The sequence below is a fragment of the Denticeps clupeoides genome, chromosome 12 (assembly GCF_900700375.1).
Source record: "Denticeps clupeoides chromosome 12, fDenClu1.1, whole genome shotgun sequence".
Lineage (NCBI taxonomy): Eukaryota > Metazoa > Chordata > Actinopteri > Clupeiformes > Denticipitidae > Denticeps > Denticeps clupeoides.
In genome coordinates this window covers 15,114,837-15,134,774 of record NC_041718.1, presented here as the reverse complement: position 1 = coordinate 15,134,774, position 19,938 = coordinate 15,114,837, and the positions used below count along the sequence as shown (strand labels likewise).

The window sequence follows — 19,938 nt, the reverse complement described above, 5'->3', positions numbered from 1 at the left end:
TGTGAAAAATACGAATGCAAAAAAAAAAAAAAAATTGATGTAAAATTCTATTCAAATTCAGTTTCTCAGTTTCTACTCAGTGGCCACCCTGTACGTGACAAAGTTGAAACATGCTTTTGTATTCAGCTGCCACCCGAGTCATATGTAAGGAAATGAAGTTACCACATATGATTGCATCCGGCCTCTGATGCACAGGAGGCACATGTGCTGCGTATTGTGGGTGTAAAAGCGCACAGCAATTTCAGGAGGAAAATCTGCACCTGAGCTCGAAGCGCTGTGGTCATGGAGGTCAAACCCTCAACACTCAAGGTAATTTATAAAGCTCACAAAGTGAGGTTTTTACTGGAGAACCAGCAGTTATTAACGTATTTGAAGTGAAAGTGGATAATATGTTGTATTGACTAGTATTAACTTCATGTTTTAATGTTACTGTTACATCGTTATGTCACGTTTTACTATATTGTAATGTAAATAATGGTTTGCATTGGCACGTCTGGAATAAATACAAACATTCTTCCTGCAGATCTTGAAATGTAGAGCATCAAAAAATGAAAGGTGTTCATAGAGAACACTCATGCAGTAAAAAATGTGCTTCATTGATGAAATTTGCATGATCTGTCTCTGCAGGGCATGGTGCTGACCCATTGGTTGCTGACAATTTTGTGAGTTCTCCATCTTTATATAGAACATAATCTGTTTTTAAAAGATCTAGGTAAAAGCATCATGGGTCTGTTCCCATCTTGCTTATAGTTCCTTGGTTGTCTGTGCAACAGGGATTAGCACATGGGTCATTTTTTATTATTTATTATTAATACGCATATTATTGTTGTGTGAACTTTTTTGTGTGCAATGTTTTGCAGGGCATCTATGTTTTTCCCAGGGCTGCAGGTCTCCTACATGTGGGGGAACTTCAGTGCGGTGGCCATCAGCGTGTGGGTCATCGCTCAGAAGGACTCCAGCGATGCTGCTCTCATGGTAGGTCGTGGATTTGGCCGTCATGGTGTGTCCTGGCACCGTAGAGACTATTTCATTTTTACACAACTCTAAAGCAAACTTGACCTGCACTTGATCTAATCCGAAGGCATGAGGCACTGACCACTGCATTTTACAGTGTGGGGGTTTATCATGCTGAGCCAGATCTTTTATTCTGTATTTTCTTCAATCCCTTGCAGTACTTCCTTGGAATGATCTTGACCATCATTACAGACATCATCATTTTGGGATTTACGTATCAAGTGGTTTTCTTGGCAATGAAAGATTCAAGCATTCGATTTGGCTTCAGCGCGGCCGTTGCTAACGTCGTGCTCAAAGGTGTGTCCTGCTACTTCATTCATGTGACATACCGTAAGAGAGGAGGAAACTACAAGGTTGATTTAGGTAAGTGAATAGCCTAGAAATTGAGAGATTTCAAAATGAGTAAATGTATATAATTGTGTTACTCCCTTTTTTCAGAACTCCCTTTTGCCTTCAGAAAATAATTTGCCTTCATAATAGAACTCAAAACATCACAATCTGGCAACGGCATTTAGAACATTTATCAGATTTCCATATGCAGCTTACATAATGCACATAATGACATTTTGCACAGCTATTACCTGAGTACATTTACAGCCACCTTTCATTCCCTGTCCTTTTGAAAAACATTATCTAGTCCTGTCAAGTGATCAGTTTAAGTTGTACTTTTGCATGTGGCTAATGGAGAACCTGAAAGCCCAAAGTTGCCCATGGGTGTTAGAAAAAAGTGAATGCAATCTGGTGCAAGAGAGGAAAAAACATGTGTCACGAAGTAAACCAGTTTTGTTTATGTAGCTGGTCTTGCGTTCTGAGAAACCAAGAAGCTGTTGCTGTTTCCTCTTAACGGAGTCAACCTTTTAAGTCTCTTTGCAAACCTAAAAACCCAAGAACAAAGAAACTGTTGCAGGAAACAGAGTCAACAAGAATTTTATCAAAAATAAAAAAAAGTTTATTTCAACAAAATTAATTAGCGAATGATTGTTGAAAACATATTATATTAACTGAAAATGGTTAATCACACAGTGATTTCACCCCAGTGCTGTGATTTTTAGTCATTATAATTTTTTTTGTTTCACTGCAAACCTAAAACAAACTGAGAATATTTCATTAAAGAGAATATGAAAAGTACAGAATAATAAAACATATTAAAAATTATTGACATGAATGAAAAAATGAAAAAAATTCACTATAGTGTTGCTCACACGGTTGGTGATACATGTAACATTTTGCTTTTGAAACCTCTCAGGATTGTTCACCCCCAATCAGCCAGCGGATCATCAAGTTGACTCCAGTCACCAAGTGGAGGCTCAGACTCTGTCCTGCTGAGGCAAGCTTGGAACGATGCAATTGTGAGATGTAGCAGGCATCGCGTTACTTTGTAGTTACATTTGATGTGTGAAAAAGTTTCCTTATGACTAGAAACATGGATTCTATTGGTTGTTTTACCTGTTCACTTGCCTCATTAAAATTTTAATTTTCTATTTCTGAACATTGTTGCATTTCAAAAGTTTTTCTTTTAGTCATTATTTTATAAGCTTCTGCTTGCACTCTTTCATCATGTAACCTTTTCTAACACATGTGGTGCAGCACTTCAAAGGTGTTGAAACCAATGTGAAGCAAACGGAAAACTGAGCAACTGTCACACACAATGGGGGGCACAGGGCAGAAGTGCATGACTTGAACATGGCTTTATTGCACTTGAACTTAAATATAACAAAAGCTAACAGGAATAACCTGTCAGGTGTAGCGGCAGCAAGCGACAGACAAGCGACACTAGGGAACCTTTTATTAACAGGCTAACTAGACATATGAGAAGATCAGTAAGACTCATGCAGGGAAATGTGCTCTGACTGCCACGACTCACTGGTTGTCATGTTTGGATGCTAACATATAATAGATAGGAGTCACGATGGCTGGACATGGCGAGGAAGAAGGACTCATACACACGACGTCACGAAATGGGTTTAATACATGGTAGACAGGACAAGAGAAACATCACCAAACAATGACCTGATGGCAAACAGACATGAACAGGGCAACTTTATACAATCATACACAGGTGAACACGATCAGGAAACATTACACAGGATGAACATGAAACTCTGGTCCAAACACCGAACACAGAGTAGCCCCTGCGGGACTGGATCATGACAAAAGGGTATATGGGGGTAGGGCATAATATGGTGAGAACATGATAACATTATTTATTAACTCCCTAATCACAAAGGTCAAACTGCCCAAAAGACACACGTCTTTTCTGATGATTATTATTTAGGTCAAGATGACCTTTGTGGCACTTCCCCATTTAGCCCACTGCAACAGGGACACACACACAGCAGATGTCGAAGACCAGGTGCATGGCGCACTTACTTTTTCAGGGGCTGCACCCACAGCCTAAAGTACACCCCATACTTGTGGTAATCAGAAAGACTTTTCTTATGGGGGGGTGACTGGAATTACAGCAAAGGCAGAGAATTTGAAAAATAGAGAATTAGAACACTCATTGTAATTAACAAATGATTGTTGAAAACAGCGTAGTATGACGAATATTAACCGAAAATGGTTAATCACTTCGGACGAGTCATTTGAAAGAAAACAATGATTTGGTATAAACTGACCCGGTGCTGTGATTGTAATCCATGCCTGAAGAGGATCTGTAAATGTGTTCAATTATTTATTGTGATGTTGCTCATGAAGGAGTTTGGATTCACAAGCAAAAGAAACATTCAGAAACAACATTACAGTGTAATGAACTAAATGTTGGGTCTCAACACAGCAACACAATTGTCCAACAACAATTTAAAAACAACTCAATAGTGAGTGAATCTTCACAAAAGACATACACAATGTACATTTCACAAATTGAAATTTAAACAATCATGCCTCATTATACTGAAGCAAAAACACAACCATCCTTAAACATCCATTTTCTATAAAACATAGAATTTTCGAAGGAATAACGATAATCACAACTCCCGATTAGAGAAGTATTTATGTAATTTTAAACCTTTTACTTCACTGAAGATTATCAAATTCTACAAATGAAAACTCAAATGCACTTTTCTTGAAAAGATTAACCATGGACTTCAAGTCCACGTCTTCACAGAAGACTGAAAATTTCATTCTGAAATATACATAAAAGCTTCAATTATGAAGCATATGACCAGCAGGGATACTTTCCAAAGAAAATTATAACAATGCATAATGATGTTCATGTTTTTTAATGTGGTTTATCTGGGTTCCTCTTCCAGGTTCTCCAAATGCTGATGGTAAGCTGGACTGGGCAGTTCACCTGAGGCAGGATGCTCTCCTTCCTGTTCTTGTCACAGATAGGCTGCAGGTTCTGAAACTGGTTTAGAAGTCTCTGGTATGTCTGAGTCTTCACTTCCTCTCTGGACAGGAAGTGCACCATCTCTTGACTGGCAGCTTATGAAGACTTATTCATTGACTGGAGATGCTGAAGTTGTCTCAAGATGCAAAGTGTCTCCAGGATGTTGGCTTTCAATAGCTTTGAGACGGGCTGAGAGTTGCGGATCTCTGGATCCAAGAGAGACTGCTTGATGCTGTTGTTGATATGATCCCTGCACATCTTCTACACCATTGGCTTTCTTATCTGTGAAGACCAAGAACACACCATTGGCATTTGTGTCTATATTATTAAGTAATGAACAAATAATGATTAAAATCATATTCAGATGATGTTCACATATCTCCTGAATTTACCTTTTGGGTGAAGATCAGGTGCTCCTTTGAGAAGGTCACTGCTGAAGTGATGTAGGAGTCATGTCTGTAGTAGAGTGAATCTGATCTGCACTGGCTTCATCTCTCCTATTTGTAGTCCCAGATCTCCATATGAATGTGTGAGTCTTGGGCTGCTTGAAGTTTCCCACAGATTTTAACCAATGGCTGAGCTCAAGAGCACAATAGAAGTGTGGAGCCACCACCTGCTACATGATCTTATTGACGGGGGACAATGTCCATGTATCAGGGGAACAGGTGGAGGGAGGGTCGATTACGAATCTGAGAAAGTTGTGACCCATAAATACACACCATCTACAGCCTGATGTCGGGACTAGAGACACTTGCACAACACTTACACATTGTGATCATACACACGGGACGTTGTTTTTTTTCACAATTGACAATAATGTTTGTCTTTATATACATTTTATTATTCATACATATTTATTTTCTAAATTGTCATGATTTGGGGGGGTTAAACACAAATTCAATTATTTAAAGGATTTTGAGGCTCATGTTGTCATTGTCAGGCTCCAGATGTTCTGCTGTTGAGAGATAGTATGAGCAGAGTCATCCACTGAGGTTCCCACACTGAGTCCTCTGTGCAGCTATTAATGCAGTACAAAAGCTGCCCAAAAGCAGCACTGAATGGGTCATTAGTAACCGTCATTGACTTTATGTTGCTTTCAAGGCTGTGAAAGCCCCAACCATCTGTAGGGAATCGTCAGGCTCCTTCATGGCTCCTTGAATGTTTTGAATACTCAATTCTTTACTATCGGTTCTGTGTATTTTACTTTACTTTACTTTACTTTATTTAGCCAACATATTAGATAACAGGGAGATCTATTGTTAGAAATTTGGTGATACAATTACAAATCTTATTTGTATGCATTTGATGTTTTTTTTTTTACAGTACATCTTTAACAGAAGTTAAACTGGCATTAGGCCTGATGAGAATATATTCGGTCAGTGAAGTGTATCTATTTGGTTCTGTTTGCACTTGCTAATGTCACTAATGAATCCACCGCTGTGAGTCAGCTCTCCAGGATTTTCCCGCAGTCTGCTCATTTAAATGACTCTTTGAACAATAGGCGTGTGTCTTGTTAAAGGGCAGGTCAGGTCAAGACAGTTTGTTGTCATGGTGTTCTCAGAGGGCTGGGCTTGTTTGATAAAAAAGCAGACAGCTACATTTACCGTTTTTGAGCTCGATGTCATGGAATGTATGTTATTGTTAGACCAAACCTGCGAATCTTTTCAGCATTTATTAAAGCAATAACGCAAAAATTAAACTCCAGTGTCTTTCCAGGGACAGTAGTTATCAAACAACTTAATAGTAAGGTTAATAAAGTCAGCATTTAATCTTTATCCATGAATGGAAATAAGCATTAAAAGACATGAACAAACTCATTTTAAGCTCTTCTTTTTGAGGTGATGTGATTTTGGTCCACGCTCACCATCGCTACCCCAAGAAAATGTCAGGTACATTTTGTTATGTTACAGCTTTATTCCTAAATTGATTCATTTAATAAATTTTGGAATAAGGGTGTAACATAACAAAATGTTGAACCACTGTGAATACTTTTACGATTGCACTGGGATTATTTTCTAAATATTTCACCATTCATCGAATCTTGATTAAAAGCCATAGAATTTCATTAAACAAGGTCACTCAGGGGGGTCTGTGAGTGAGTTCTCCCGAGTTTCCCACACTCTCCCCATTCTCTGCATCTGAATGGAGGGACAATAGAAGTGTGTCTCATTATACGTCACTTTAGACACGCATCTTAAGCTCATGCTTTGCCCTGCTGACTAATTCATTCAGAACTTCCAAACATCTGAAATTCCTCAAATTTTTACAGCTGTTAAAAGATCAAAACAGGATTCTCTCAGCATTTGTTTACTCAAATGTGTTTCAAATGTGTTTTAGTGCAAAGAATCATCAGCGTGTTGCACAATATACACGTTTACACTGTGTAATTTAACATATGCATAATCTGCAAATGGATAATTGGGTAGTTCATGTAATGAATCAATAGCCAAGGTATTGATCAGTTTAAATTAATGAATGAAGCATCACACTTCTGTGGCCTGATCTCAGTGCAAAAGATCTGAACAAGGACAAGTTTCATTTTAGTTCTGTGTTTGGGGATGCACATGCGCCTGTTAAATGAAGCAACAGAAAGTGTATTAGGCTTCTTCAAAGGGTCACCACTTTCCCAGAATATCACAGTGCTCCCTTACTCCCTGTCCCCACCCGCCACCTGTTCCCTTGAGACATGGGCATTGTCTCACAGCGTGTGTCTGCCCCCACTACACTCATTGTCCTCTCGAGCTCAGCCATTGGTCAGAATCGGTGGGAAACTTCAAGCAGCCCAAGACCCACACATTTATATGGAGATCTGGCACTATAAATAGCAGAGATGAAGCCAGTGCAGATCAGATTCACTCTACACGGAGAGATCTGCAGACATGACTCCTACGGTCACTTCAGCAGTGACCTTCTCAACGGAGCACCTGACCCTCACCAACAAGGTAAATTCAGGAAACATTAATCTAATTTATCATTTGTATAACATAATTTAGACATAATCTGTTAATTAGTGGAAATTTCAAACCCTATATGCTAAGGTTATTCGCTTGTTTTTTACAGATAAGAAAGCCACTGGTGGAGAAGATGCGCAGAGATCGTATCAACCACAGCATCGAGGAGCTCAAGTCTCTCCTGGGCTCAGAGGTCCTCAGAGAGCAGCCCGACTCCAAGCTGGAGAAAGCCGACATCCTGGAGATGACAGTTTGCTTTCTAAGACAGCTGCAGCAACAAGAAGCAGTAAGAAGGGCTTCCTCTTCAGAATCTGCCTGCCAGGGGTTTTCAATGCATTCCAAAGAGTCTGTGCACTTCAAACCTCAGGATGAGGGAAAGACACAGTCACAGATGGGGCATTTTCAAGATCGGCAAGTCCAGCCTCATCTGAGAACCCCAGTTAGGCTCAGCATCATTGAAGAGCAAAGCATGGACAACGACACCCTCTGGAGGCCATGGTAGAACCATGCAAACCAGACCTGAGCTGTGAAGACACTCGACCATACTGGTCTGCAGTTAATCATCCACAATGGTTTTGTCATGATTGTATGAATTTATTTTATGCTTTTACAAAAAAGCTTGATTTGTATTTGATTCACCTCTGTGAAATACAAGGCTGTAAATGGTCTTCTGTGAAGACATGACCTCATGGGTCAGGTACTAATGATTACTGGATTGTAATTTTGAGAAAGGAGTAAATAAGAGCATATTTACTGATTCTTCTAAGAATCATTTGTAACATATTGAAAAATTAATTTTTTCCCCATTTGCTTGCTTCAGGATGGTGTAACCTGAGTAACTTCTTCAGTTCCTCAGTGAGGACTGTGATGATGTTCATCTGTATATTACAGAGTACAGTATTTATTGCACTTTTTTGAGTGTAACTTGTGTGAATAGATGTATGGCTTTGACAGTGGAGTGTCATTTGTGACTAATTTAATGACCTGTTTTATAGGTGACTTAATGTGTGCTTTTGTGTTTGTCATGATGCCACATTTTTTTGTATGTTGAATTGCCTCAATTTTACATTTATAGCTGCTCATGCAGAAGTATGAAGAAAATACAACATGGTATAAAGTTATTTGCTTTCATTTCATTTTCATGTGCTGATTATTTCATTATATTACCTATGCACACATGCATGGTACGTCGTATACAGTATATACATTACTGTCAATTTTATATAGAATACATTGCCTTGAAAAGTTATTGATACCCCTGAACTTTTCCATATTCGGTCAAATTACAATCACAAACCAAGACCATAAATCCAGACGTAAAAAGAAAATTGCTGCCTGAACTGGGGCTATTTTGCAGAGACGAATGGCAAAATTGCCCATTAGATTGCAAATCTGGAAGAGACATGCCCTTAAACACACTTTTCTGATTTGAACACCATAACCACTGTACTGTTGTATGTTATACCATTTATACAGCTGTAAGTTATAGTTATTTATTACCTTGTATATATTGGTTATATATAATTCCTAATATATATTATTAGGTATAGTTTTGATATTATTTGGACAGTTTTGTTAGAGTTATTATTTTATTTTATTTGGTATATTACTGTTCTTTTAAACTTTTTATTGTCGTAGTCTTTAAAAGAATTTCTCTCGGGATTAATAAAGTTCTTCATATCTTATCTTATGAATCATTTTCCTTCCACTTTACAACTTTGTGTGGAAAGCTCAAGGGGCGCTGTAGTGTTATATTGTCACGTCTACGGACTTACGGGGGAAGGAAGCGCAGAGGTCTGACATGTTGGGAAGGGGATTTTATTATAAACAATAAAGAAATACAAATAAACAATGGCGCGGTGGCCGAAAACAGTTTAACGTAAATAAAGAACTTAAACAAACCCGTAGGCGTGTGCCGATTGCCAGAACTGAAATTACGAAAACCTACGCGGTTACAATATCAAGTTCACGAAAATGCCAGCGACCCCGAACGGGCGGAAACTTCCGGCATTTATGGGGCGTCAGGATTAAAGTCAGGTGTGGAGGCCAGCTGCAGGCAATCCTGACAGAGCCCCCCCTCCAAGGGCTACGTCCTCGGAGCCCCAACAGTACCATCAGTGGAGGCGGCGGGGTGGACGGCGGCAACCACAGGGCTCCTGCCCTGCTGTATCCTCCCCTTGGAGGACCCGGTCCCTCGGGCTGGCTCCCCGGCGTGGTCAGGCGTGTCGGCCCCGGTCCCTCGGGCTGGCTCCCCGGCGTGGTCAGGCGTGGCGGCCCCGGTCCCTCGGGCTGGCTCCCCGGCGTGGTCAGGCGTGGCGGCCCCGGTCCCTCGGGCTGGCTCCCCGGCGTGGTCAGGCGTGGCGGCCCCGGACCCTCGGCCTGGCTCCCCGGCGTGGTCCCGCTTGGCGGCCCCGGACCCTCGGCCTGGCTCCCCGGCGTGGTCCCGCTTGGCGGCCCCGGACCCTCGGCCTGGCTCCCCGGCGTGGTCCCGCTTGGCGGCCCCGGACCCTCGGCCTGGTTCCCCGGCGTGGTCCCGCTTGGCGGCCCCGGACCCTCGGCCTGGCTCCCCGGCGTGGTCCCGCTTGGCGGCCCCGGACCCTCGGCCTGGCTCTCCGGCGTGGTCCCGCTTGGCGGCCCCGGACCCTCGGCCTGGCTCCCCGGCGTGGTCCCGCATGGCGGCCCCGGACCCTCGGCCTGGCTCCCCGGCGTGGTCCCGCATGGCGGCCCCGGACTCCCGTACCTGCACACAATAATCAGGGCCGATCCATCTGGGTACGTGTGGGCCCTGTCTCCACATGTCCCCTCTGACACATCTTGTGTCACCCCCTGCACCGCGCAGGGAGATTGTCCCAGAGCCTCCGGCGACTGTTCCAGGCACCCCAGGCTGGTGCCTTCTGGGACTATGCAGCCCCTCTCGCTGCCCGGCCCTGGTGCCAAGGGGGGGGCATTGCCAGACCATCCGGCTAGCCCCTTCTGCGTCCGTTGGGACAAGCAGGCCCTCTTCCTGCCTGTCCCAGCTGGGTCCTCATGCCTACCCGGGGGCTCTATGGCGCTCCACCCCTCTGGAGGCAGACGCAGGCCCATGCCTGCCCCGCCCTCCTCACTGGCTACCGGAGGACCCAGCTCCATCGCTTCCCCACCTCCCCTCCCCTCAGGAGGAGTCCCCAACCCGAACTGCACCCCCCCAAAAAATTCTTTGGGGGAGCACCCCCCCCGGCTGGACTTAGGGGTACCTTGGGGCTTGTCCACCTCGCCTTGGACCAGCACATTCGGGTCAGGAACCTCCTCCCTGGGGTTTGGCTCCGCGGCTGGGTCGCCATCTGGTGGACACAAAGAGGGGAAGTGGGGGCGACATACGGACACATATGCCACACAGACACACACAGACAGAGACAGACAGAAGAGAGGGTCGTCTGGCTCCCTCTCTGGGCTCTCCGGGACCTCCTCAGGGGGCACAGCCAGGATCTCGGGAGGAGCGACCTTCTCGTCGCCCACCAGTGCTGGGTCTTCTTGCCCCGGATCCTGACTGGCACTGGATGTGGTGGAGGGGCAGAGTTCGATCCCTGGCTCAGGCCGATCAAACTCCGCCCTCAGTCTCTGTTGGAAGTCCCGAAAACTCCTGTCTGTCTCTCCCTGCTGCCAGAGGGTTGTGCTCCAGCCCCATGCTGATCCAGTCAGACACGTGAGGATGGTAGTGATCTCGTCTGTGTCTGCTGCCCCACTGAAGGGTCCCGGGACAATTGGGCGGTCCCACACGGGGCTGGGCACGTCGCTGGAGATGGTGGTAGGTGTGTGGTGTGGAGGGGGGTGGACGTCTTCTCCAGCAGGTGTGGACGCTGGTGCTGCGCTGCCATTTTGCTGGGGAACGTCCGGGCAGAGGGAAGGCGGGTCGGCGACTGGAGCAGGAATGGAGGATTCCCTGCGAGGCAGTCCCGGCAGCGCAGTTGCTGGCTGGCGACCTCCCGTCGCCCTCTTCCACCAGCTTTCCTCACACTGCTGGGAGGGACGTGGGTCTCCACGGACCTCGTGACGCTCCTGGATGGGCGCGATGGGCGGAGCCATCCCGGCACCGACTGCCCAAATGGCGTCATCCTGGTCGTCGTCCGTGTCAACCTCGTACCCCCGGAAGTCACATGGGTCATCACGGACGCCGCGATGATCTCGGACGCGCACGCTGGGCGGAGCCATCCCGGCACCGACCGCCCACCGAAAATCCACGTCATCATCGCTTTCGTCATCCGTGTCCTCCCACCGGTGACTCCAAGGGTCGTCCACCCTGCGGACATCCTGGACCCATGGCGCGATAAGCTCCCATGGGCAGTACTCTGGCCATTCGGGCTGGAGGCTGCCCACCTCCTCGCTGGAGGAACGCCGCCGTTGTTGTTGCCGCTTCTCACCCCCCTGGAAGTGACGTGGGTCCCCACGGACCTTGCGACGATCGCAGACTGGCGCGATGGGCGGAGCCCAACTCTCGTCTCCCGTGCTCTCGTCGTCGTCCGTGTCGTCCACGGGGAGCCTTGCCAGCAGAGCGCAGAGTTCTTGGCTCGACATGGCGAAGATCGTGGGGGTCGCATCTTCTGCGCTCGCTGCCCACGTCACTTCCTCGCTGCTGCCGACGCCAACGTCCTCGCTCCGCCCACTCACCCGCCGACGTTGTCGCTTCCGGGTTTCGCGGAGTTTCCCGGGGGTGACGTCATCACGCGGCGCCGCGTACCACGGCTTCTCGGGGAGAAAACGCTCCACCAGAACGGGCGGCGCGTCTCTCCCCTGGTGTCCGCGTTCGCCGCGCCGGGCTGCATCCTTCGCGGCGTTTCTTCTCCTCTGCTTTCCACCTCTGCGCTTTTGGGTGGGTCGCTGGCATTCTGTCACGCCTACGGACTTACGGGGGAAGGAAGCGCAGAGGTCTGACATGTTGGGAAGGGGATTTTATTATAAACAATAAAGAAATACAAATAAACAATGGCGCGGTGGCCGAAAACAGTTTAACGTAAATAAAGAACTTAAACAAACCCGTAGGCGTGTGGCGATTGCCAGAACTGAAATTACGAAAACCTACGCGGTTACAATATCAAGTTCACGAAAATGCCAGCGACCCCGAACGGGCGGAAACTTCCGGCATTTATGGGGCGTCAGGATTAAAGTCAGGTGTGGAGGCCAGCTGCAGGCAATCCTGACATATATGGTGATATTGAAATCACATGCATAATTAGCATTATAAAATCAAGTAAGGCAGGATCACCGCTGCTGAGCGTGCGCAGTGGCTGATATACCAATGAACTTGGATCCTTGGCACTGTGGTCCTTTGAAATGTGTGTCTCTTCAAAACTTTGTATAACTGTCCCAGCAGGTTAAGTGGATCATTCTGGGGGAGTCATGACGAGTGTAGATTTGGGTGTAAAAATCACTGTGCGACAAGTTCCATGTGTGATTCATTAATCAGGTATTTCAGTGCCAATCCAAGCATATGCACATTTCCACATTGATAGAGGATTTTCTCAGAAGTGGACATAAACCTGTTTTTTTTCTAGTATTACTATTACAGACATGGCACAAAAAAAAATTAAACGTTGCTTTTATTCAGGTGGAAATCGTGTCATATGCTCACATCAAAATATGTTAAATCACAAAATATGCATGTTTAATTAATGAGGGCTCTAGTGCATATGACTTGTGAGGAGAGTGTGAGGAAACCTGACAACCCAAAGGAGACCCAGAAAAATTGGTACTTAGGATTTGTTGTGTTTTTAGTATTTTTTTTCCCAGGACTGACCCCTCAAATTTGAACTGGAACTCAACAATGCCGAAAAGTGCATTCAGGAGAACCTTGTGAATCGCAGTCTTCATTCACAGTCTGCAGACTTCCATAGTGTGAGTTGAAGCTGCGTGTCTAATGCAACGTCTAATGAGCCACACTTCTATTGTCCCTCCATTCAAAGCAGTGAATAGAGAGAGTGTGGGAAACTGAACTCACTCACAGGGACCTAGTGGGACAGTAAACACAAAGCCTATATATATATATATAAAGCATATATATATTTTATCCTGAGCGCCAAAAAATACTGAAAGTGTGTATTTTGACATGACTAGAGCAATCATTGTGCAGATATGTAATCGGTTGGTGTTTTGTAGAAAAAAAATGGAACAAATGCAAATAAATACTCTGCAATAGTCCAAAAATGGAACAAATGGGGCAATGGGGCAGCGATGGCTTAGCGGGTAAGGAAATTGACCTGGAAGGTTGCCGGTTCGAATCCTGAACCACCAAGGTACTGCTGAGGTGCCACTGACTAAAGCACCATCCCCACACACTGCTCCCCAGCTGCCTGTCATGGCTGCCCACTGCTCACCAAGGGTGATGGGTGAAATGCAGAAGACACATTTTGTTGTGTCACTGTGTGTTGTGCTAGCTGTGCATCATAATGACAATCACTTCACTTTCCCTTCATATAGTTGAATTCATGACTTTTTAAATTATTTTTTTTTTGTCCAATACTTTAAAACGAATTTAGATTATAAATTACACACAAAAAGTATCCCTGTCCAGATGGTGTGTGACGTCAGACTGTCTACAAAGCCAGTCGCCACCATCAATAGTCCATTCAGCGCCATGGGCAGCTTTTATGCCACATTGATCGCAGCACACAGGGATCAGTGTGGGAACCTTAGTAGACTCCTCTACTCACATGAACCCCCAGCAGCAACACATCTGGAGTCATCTCATGACAGCATGGCAGGGAATGGAAGGAATGTAAAATACATCAGTGGTGATGTTAAATGCAGAACCTGAAATGTGCTCATATTTTACAGATCTCTTTAAAGAAAGAAGCAGAAGCAACTTTAATTTAATTTATACTGTAGGAGAATTGTAGTGAATTGTTAAAAGACAGATTTTTTAAAATCTGGCCATCCAAGCATAGAAAAATAAAAGCGTAATTATTGAGCAAGAAATTTTTCAACATTATATGTCAAATTAGCCTATAATTGTAAAATAATATTTGAGCTATTATTTAACTTTTACCAAGATTCCATATCCAAATTAGCTTATTGAGCAACAGCAAGGCTGTTTAGTAAAGATTTCCAAGCTGAATCAATTCTCAAATTTTTGTGTACTGTTATATTTTATTTACCTATGTAATTCTGGTGAACTGGCTTGTAATTACTATGATTATGAAACTTGGAAAGAATTATTTTTTCATATGCACTAATTATGTCATTGACAGATGATGAAAGGACTTTGGGACTGATTGCTGTTTAAAGCACCCATAATCAACATAAATAGCTTCATTCCTTTAGACATTCTCCGACAGTCTCACACGTGCGTACAAAGATGCTCTCTCTTTGCGGGTGATGTCTGGATCAGACAACTAACCTGATTTTACAGGGTCACCACTTTCCCAGATTCAGCCTGCATTCAAACTCGAACCGTCTCTGACATCCCCCATCTCTCCACCTGCTCCTTTGAGATCTACGCATTGTGTGCCAGTAGTAAAGCATCCAGCGTGCAGAGGCCCCATGATCCTCATTGTCCTCTCAAGCTCAACCATTGGCTAAAATCTGTGGGAAACTTTGAGGAGTCCAAGGCTCACACATTCATATGGAGATCTGGGACTATAAATAGGAGAGATGAAACCAGTACAGATCAGATTCACTCTACACAGAGAGCTCTACAGACATGGCTCCTACAAATCAACTCAAAGGAGGACCTGATGTGGGCCAACACGGTAAATACAATTTACTCTAATAACTTGTTCATATAACTTGTTGATTTCTCTTGTTCATTTAATCATTTTGTGTGTTGTTTCACTGATCTAACTCAATCATGTTCACATTTTCTAATTACAGCTGTCAAAGGCATTGGTGGAAAAGTACAGAGACTTGGCCTGGTGGCATCAGAAGTCTCACAACAGACGACAACAGAACTCTGCCGCTGGCTTCTCCTCTGCTTCTGAGGAACTCTGAAACCAAGAGAAAACCATGGTTTCACGTTCCAACAGCGCCGTGCCCCAGATGAGCTTCTTGGTTCAACATATGCGCAGAGAGACAAACCTAGCCCTCTGGAGGAGATGCTGGCTTTGCTGTGCCTTCTACTTGTCTTGAGATGTTTGATCAGACTGGTCTATTTGTTTACCTCTATCTTTAGCCCATTTAAGGTCAAATGTTATTCATTATGTGCCTTCTGTCCAACCTTATTGCACTTTCTGTGGAAAGTCATTTTTTCTTTCAACAAATGTTTCCATTTGGAAGATTTTTTTTTGTCTATGCCTCTTGTTAAAGAGGGATTCATTTTATTTCATAAATGAGTCTGCCTTGCTATTATCATGTCCTTATTAGGAAATAATTGTCGTTCAACTCGTAAGACATATGGTGGTCCAAATATTCTTTCTTTTGCGAAGATGTTCCATCATTTTCATTTGCTTTTATTTTAAAAAGCGAGAGAGGAGCACAACACTTATATTCATTTTATGAATGCTTTATTGTTGTTTATCATTTTAATGAAATGTTTTGCTTCATAAAAGACAGAAGTATAGCTTTATTCTGAAGCAGATAAGTGCTGAATTTATGAAAATTTGATTGTCAATTTACTGACTTGATGCCTTTTGTGAAGGTCTAATTAATGGACGCTCTGTGAAGTTGAATGTATTAATTTTTCAATCAAATTGAAGCGAATTAAAACAATCAACTGAATGTTTTTGTCAGTGTTTTTTTTGCCAGATGATATTTACTTATTCTTTTTGGAGCAGAAGGGAACATATATTACGTATCAACATTCACCATTCAAAAACATACAATACAAGCTGACCAGGCCTTTCTGTGCTCTGGGAAAAACAGGTATAGATTCACAAATTGATGAAGGTTAAATGAACACCCCAATGCCCATGAAATAGAAAATGGTGCATATTAATAAAATAATTAACCCTGCTGCTGAGTAAATACATTCAGTGTTTGACTCAGCATGCTTGGCTGCATATTAACAACAGCATTTGTAGAACAATATTTTTTATTCCTTTGTACTAATTCATTTGCCCAAATAAAAGGCATTTGATTGATAAATGAAAGACATTAAACAAAAAATTCATATTTTGAAACAGATATCTAATGATCTAGGGAGATTCCACTCTTCCTGTGATGAAGACTAAATTCCAGGGAGCCACGATGGTGCTCTCCCAGGATGTGCTGGTATGTGTTCCACACAGATGAAAAGTATGAAGAAAGGTTCAAACTATTTGTGTGCATCGGCATCCATCATATCAGTGGTGATTCTATAATCACATTTGCTGGCCCAGGAAACATTCCTCAAAGCAGAACTCTCTCATTTGTTCGACCTTGTCTTTCCCACATTTGCCAGGTCCCACATTTGCCAGCCTAGCAAGCAGCGCCTTTGAATTACCTAGCAGCTGACCAGGCTTGTGTGTAAATTGTGAGTATCAACAATCAACCAAACTTCCCAGTTGGCTCAGCAACTGGCTTAGAAATAAAAAAAATCTAGATTTTTCAGAAACCATTTATTTCATACAATTTTCAAAAGCTGTATTGGCATTAAACATTTGCTAGTAAATATTACCAGAGCAACTGCAATACCAACACAAGAGTAAAGGCACATACTACATTCTACAAAAAGAAAAAAAAGCAGAAGCATCATCAATCTCGTTCATCCCATCTCAGGACAGTCTAAGAGGTTAACTATTGTGCTATATCAGACAGATAGACATATGATCACATAGAAAACACAATACTTTATGTTACAAAAATTACTCCATAGAGGAGTATACAAGCGTACATAAAAAGTACAACAGTTGCTGGTTGCTAAATTATATCTTCTCTTTATCAGAGTAGGAAACTCTCTCACTAAGAAAGAAAGGCACTGCGTAAATGCTCAAGGGAATGCAAAAACACAGAATTATATTACAAATGACTACGTATGTACAAAATAGTGCAAAAAAGTGAAAATAACACAAAAAGATATGCTCCATACAAATCAGAGATTCAAGTCAATCTCTGTCATATTTTATGCAATAAGACCATAATATACGCTACTATGAACCCCTTCTTGAAGACCTATAGGCACAAATTTGTATTTATATTAGCAGCATTGAAGGGTTTTATATCAGGTCAAGTAAGGTCCACTAGCACCTTACACAATGACATTTGTGTTACTCCTTGCCTAAATGAAGGCTACTCTTCAGAGAACAACTCCTCCAAGTCCTCATCCGTACTGGGAAACAGACGCAGGACATCACGGGAGCACCTAGAATAGCCACTGTGGAGCACTGCGACCTTCTTCAAGGTAAGGAAGGAAATTGTCTTCTCCAAGATTTCAGCCGTTGGAAGGCCGTTCTGCAGGTGCTCTCCCAGAGCAGACTTCAGTTTCTCCATGGTGCTGCAGCACTTCATTTCCAGGCTCTGCAGTTTACACCTGAAGCCAAAGTAAAATGGTGAGACACCTGACCAAAGGAGCATCTATGCATCAAGGAAACCATGCTTACCTTGGGTACTGGACATTGATTCTGTCCTGAAGAGTAATGTCAATGTAGGCTGGCATTTTTCCCCTGTGGTACTGAGCGTTATTTTTCCAGTTCTCGTGGACGCTGTCCTTCAGTTATGGCCTCTGGTTCTGCTGGATGAGCTTGTGCTGGATGACCTTTACTTGTGTAGTCCCGCTCCCGCTACAGAAGTAAAGGCTCACCAGCTTGTATTTATAGTGCTGAATCCTCCTGCAGCCAATCAGAAAGCTCAGATCGTGGGACAATGGTCTTCACATGATTCTCTCATGACAGTGGGGTTATAATAGGTTACACACTGGACAGGTGGGATGCTATCCTTTGGCCCATCTGTCAGGAAGGTCAGCCTTGTTCATCCGTGGGAAAGTTTCCCTGACCAAATGGACACACGAATTTTACTTTACCATGAAATATGAGCAATGTTTAATCTGACAATTGCTGGGGGAAAATGTGCATTTTAGCATCAGTTGAGCATCAAAGAATAACAGACGTGTGACTGTTCTATGTCAGATTTAATCTGCTGGTTTAATTTACTTTTACAGGAAGACATGCCGGAACTACTGAAAATTCTGACAGAAACATGTAATATTGCCATGTAAGCAAAAAAACATTTACTTCACTACTTTGTTGTTTTATAAAATCAGTTTTTGTGTTATCTTCAATTCACTGTCAAAGGACAAAACAGCCTCGAAACTGTTTGAGCCATGCATTTTAGCCATTGTACAAATACTTTAATGAGGTTTTTCATTTCAGTGGTAACCTACCAGAGGTTCCGTTCCCAGTGGAAGGAGCCCCAGACTGCTTAACCCTTCTGTGTGAGAACAGACACACTTCTATTGTCAGGGTGGCTGAATGGGATGAATACAGAAGTGTGGGAAGCCGTGTGTCCCAGTGGCTCCCAGATCCTTTGGTGGAGTGGGGGTTAGCCGGAGATTTCTCAGCCTTCTGCACAGATGTTCTGAGTCTTGTTGCAGGCAACTACTATTTTTACTATGATAAATATATTGTAGCTTCAATTAATGTGTAGGAAATTGGCATTTAATTTTTTTGTGTTTTGGGATAGGACAAGGTTTTTGTTGGTCCATTCTCAATTTCACAGTCACTGCAAGATTTTTGTAGCCTCGTATAGATACTCCTGCTAGATTTCAGTATGATTATGCCAAGATTATCATTGTTGGTTATGTTCTGGACAGTGCAGCCTGATTTTGAGGATACCAATAGTATATCTACAGACTTACCTCGACTTACTTAACAGTTATACATTTGACACTTTTCTTGCAACCACAGAAAACTCATGTATGTGTTATGTGTCTGTTATTATAATTCCAATTTGCAATAAATAATATATTACACACTGTACAACATTCTGTCAGCTTTGTACGCTTTTTCTGATGAATGTGACAGAGTCACTGACCTCAAGGGTCAGGCTGCATATCTGCTCTCTTTAAAGGGTCACTACTTTCCCAGATCCACGTGGGGCTTTGTCCACCAATTGGCCACCACCTCCCCTGAGACAAGGGCAACAGGAGTGTGTAGCACGGGGCGTGCTTAATGTCCTTATGGTGCCGTTGACTACAAACTGTGAGAAAATCCATGCATCCCAACACTCACACATTGATATGGAGATGTGTGAGTATAAATCGATGATATCAACTTTTGGTTAGGCCTATCCAGTGACATACACACATACACATATTTGAAATCTCCTTGTTTTTCCTATGATAAAAAACACGAAATGGGTTTGAGTAGATGGAAAAAAATTGAAAAAGCACAATAAACAGTCATTGACAAAATAGTCAATACTCTTTTGGAAGAGTCAGACAATTTCTGCGAAGAAGGGACCCTCACAGCACGAGAGGAAAGCATCTTTACGTTAACATTTCGAAGTAAATTTCTATGATCAAGGTGTTTTGATTGTTGTGTCTGAACAGTTTCAAACATGATTTAGTGCTTTTCTAAGATCATTTCACCCATTTGTCATCTTTTTATTGCTCCAAACAAGTCTTCCCAACATTTTTAAATAACTTTATTTTTGAATGGTGTGTGTGTGTGTGTCAATACATATATTTAGAGAGAGAGAGTCTCTACAAATTAAGAAAATCCACATTAATTCATAAGAAAGTTGGACATCGTCATCGTATGT

At 43.1% G+C, this 19,938-nt stretch overlaps 2 protein-coding genes, 1 long non-coding RNA gene and 1 pseudogene across 4 annotated transcripts; 3 read left to right on the top strand and 1 right to left on the bottom strand.

Annotated features, from left to right (window-relative positions):
* The first annotated feature begins 177 nt into the window (after window positions 1–177).
* On the top strand, window positions 178–2,503 carry LOC114801228 (type-1 angiotensin II receptor-associated protein-like). 2 transcript variants are annotated; one of them, XM_028999264.1, is made up of 5 exons: window positions 178–309; window positions 628–662; window positions 861–975; window positions 1,173–1,311; window positions 2,261–2,503. In XM_028999264.1, the coding sequence occupies exons 1-5, from the start codon at window positions 283–285 to the stop codon at window positions 2,338–2,340; spliced, it is 396 nt and encodes a 131-aa protein (XP_028855097.1). In that variant the 5' UTR covers window positions 178–282; the 3' UTR covers window positions 2,341–2,503. The 2 variants fall into 2 exon arrangements, with proteins under 2 accessions (XP_028855097.1, XP_028855096.1); XM_028999263.1 differs by having other exon boundaries at window positions 1,173–1,377.
* A 1,491-nt stretch (window positions 2,504–3,994) lies between these two features.
* LOC114800999 (uncharacterized) lies at window positions 3,995–5,493 on the bottom strand (annotated as a pseudogene).
* Window positions 5,494–7,196: 1,703 nt separating this feature from the next.
* LOC114801122 (transcription factor HES-5-like) lies at window positions 7,197–8,981 on the top strand. The gene is made up of 2 exons (XM_028999105.1): window positions 7,197–7,287; window positions 7,406–8,981. Exons 1-2 carry the CDS (start codon window positions 7,225–7,227, stop codon window positions 7,796–7,798), a joined length of 456 nt encoding a protein of 151 aa, XP_028854938.1. The 5' UTR covers window positions 7,197–7,224; the 3' UTR covers window positions 7,799–8,981.
* A 5,947-nt stretch (window positions 8,982–14,928) lies between these two features.
* On the top strand, window positions 14,929–15,981 carry LOC114801272 (uncharacterized). The gene is made up of 2 exons (XR_003751476.1): window positions 14,929–15,017; window positions 15,139–15,981. It is a non-coding gene; the product is annotated as an uncharacterized LOC114801272 (long non-coding RNA).
* Window positions 15,982–19,938: the final 3,957 nt, after the last annotated feature.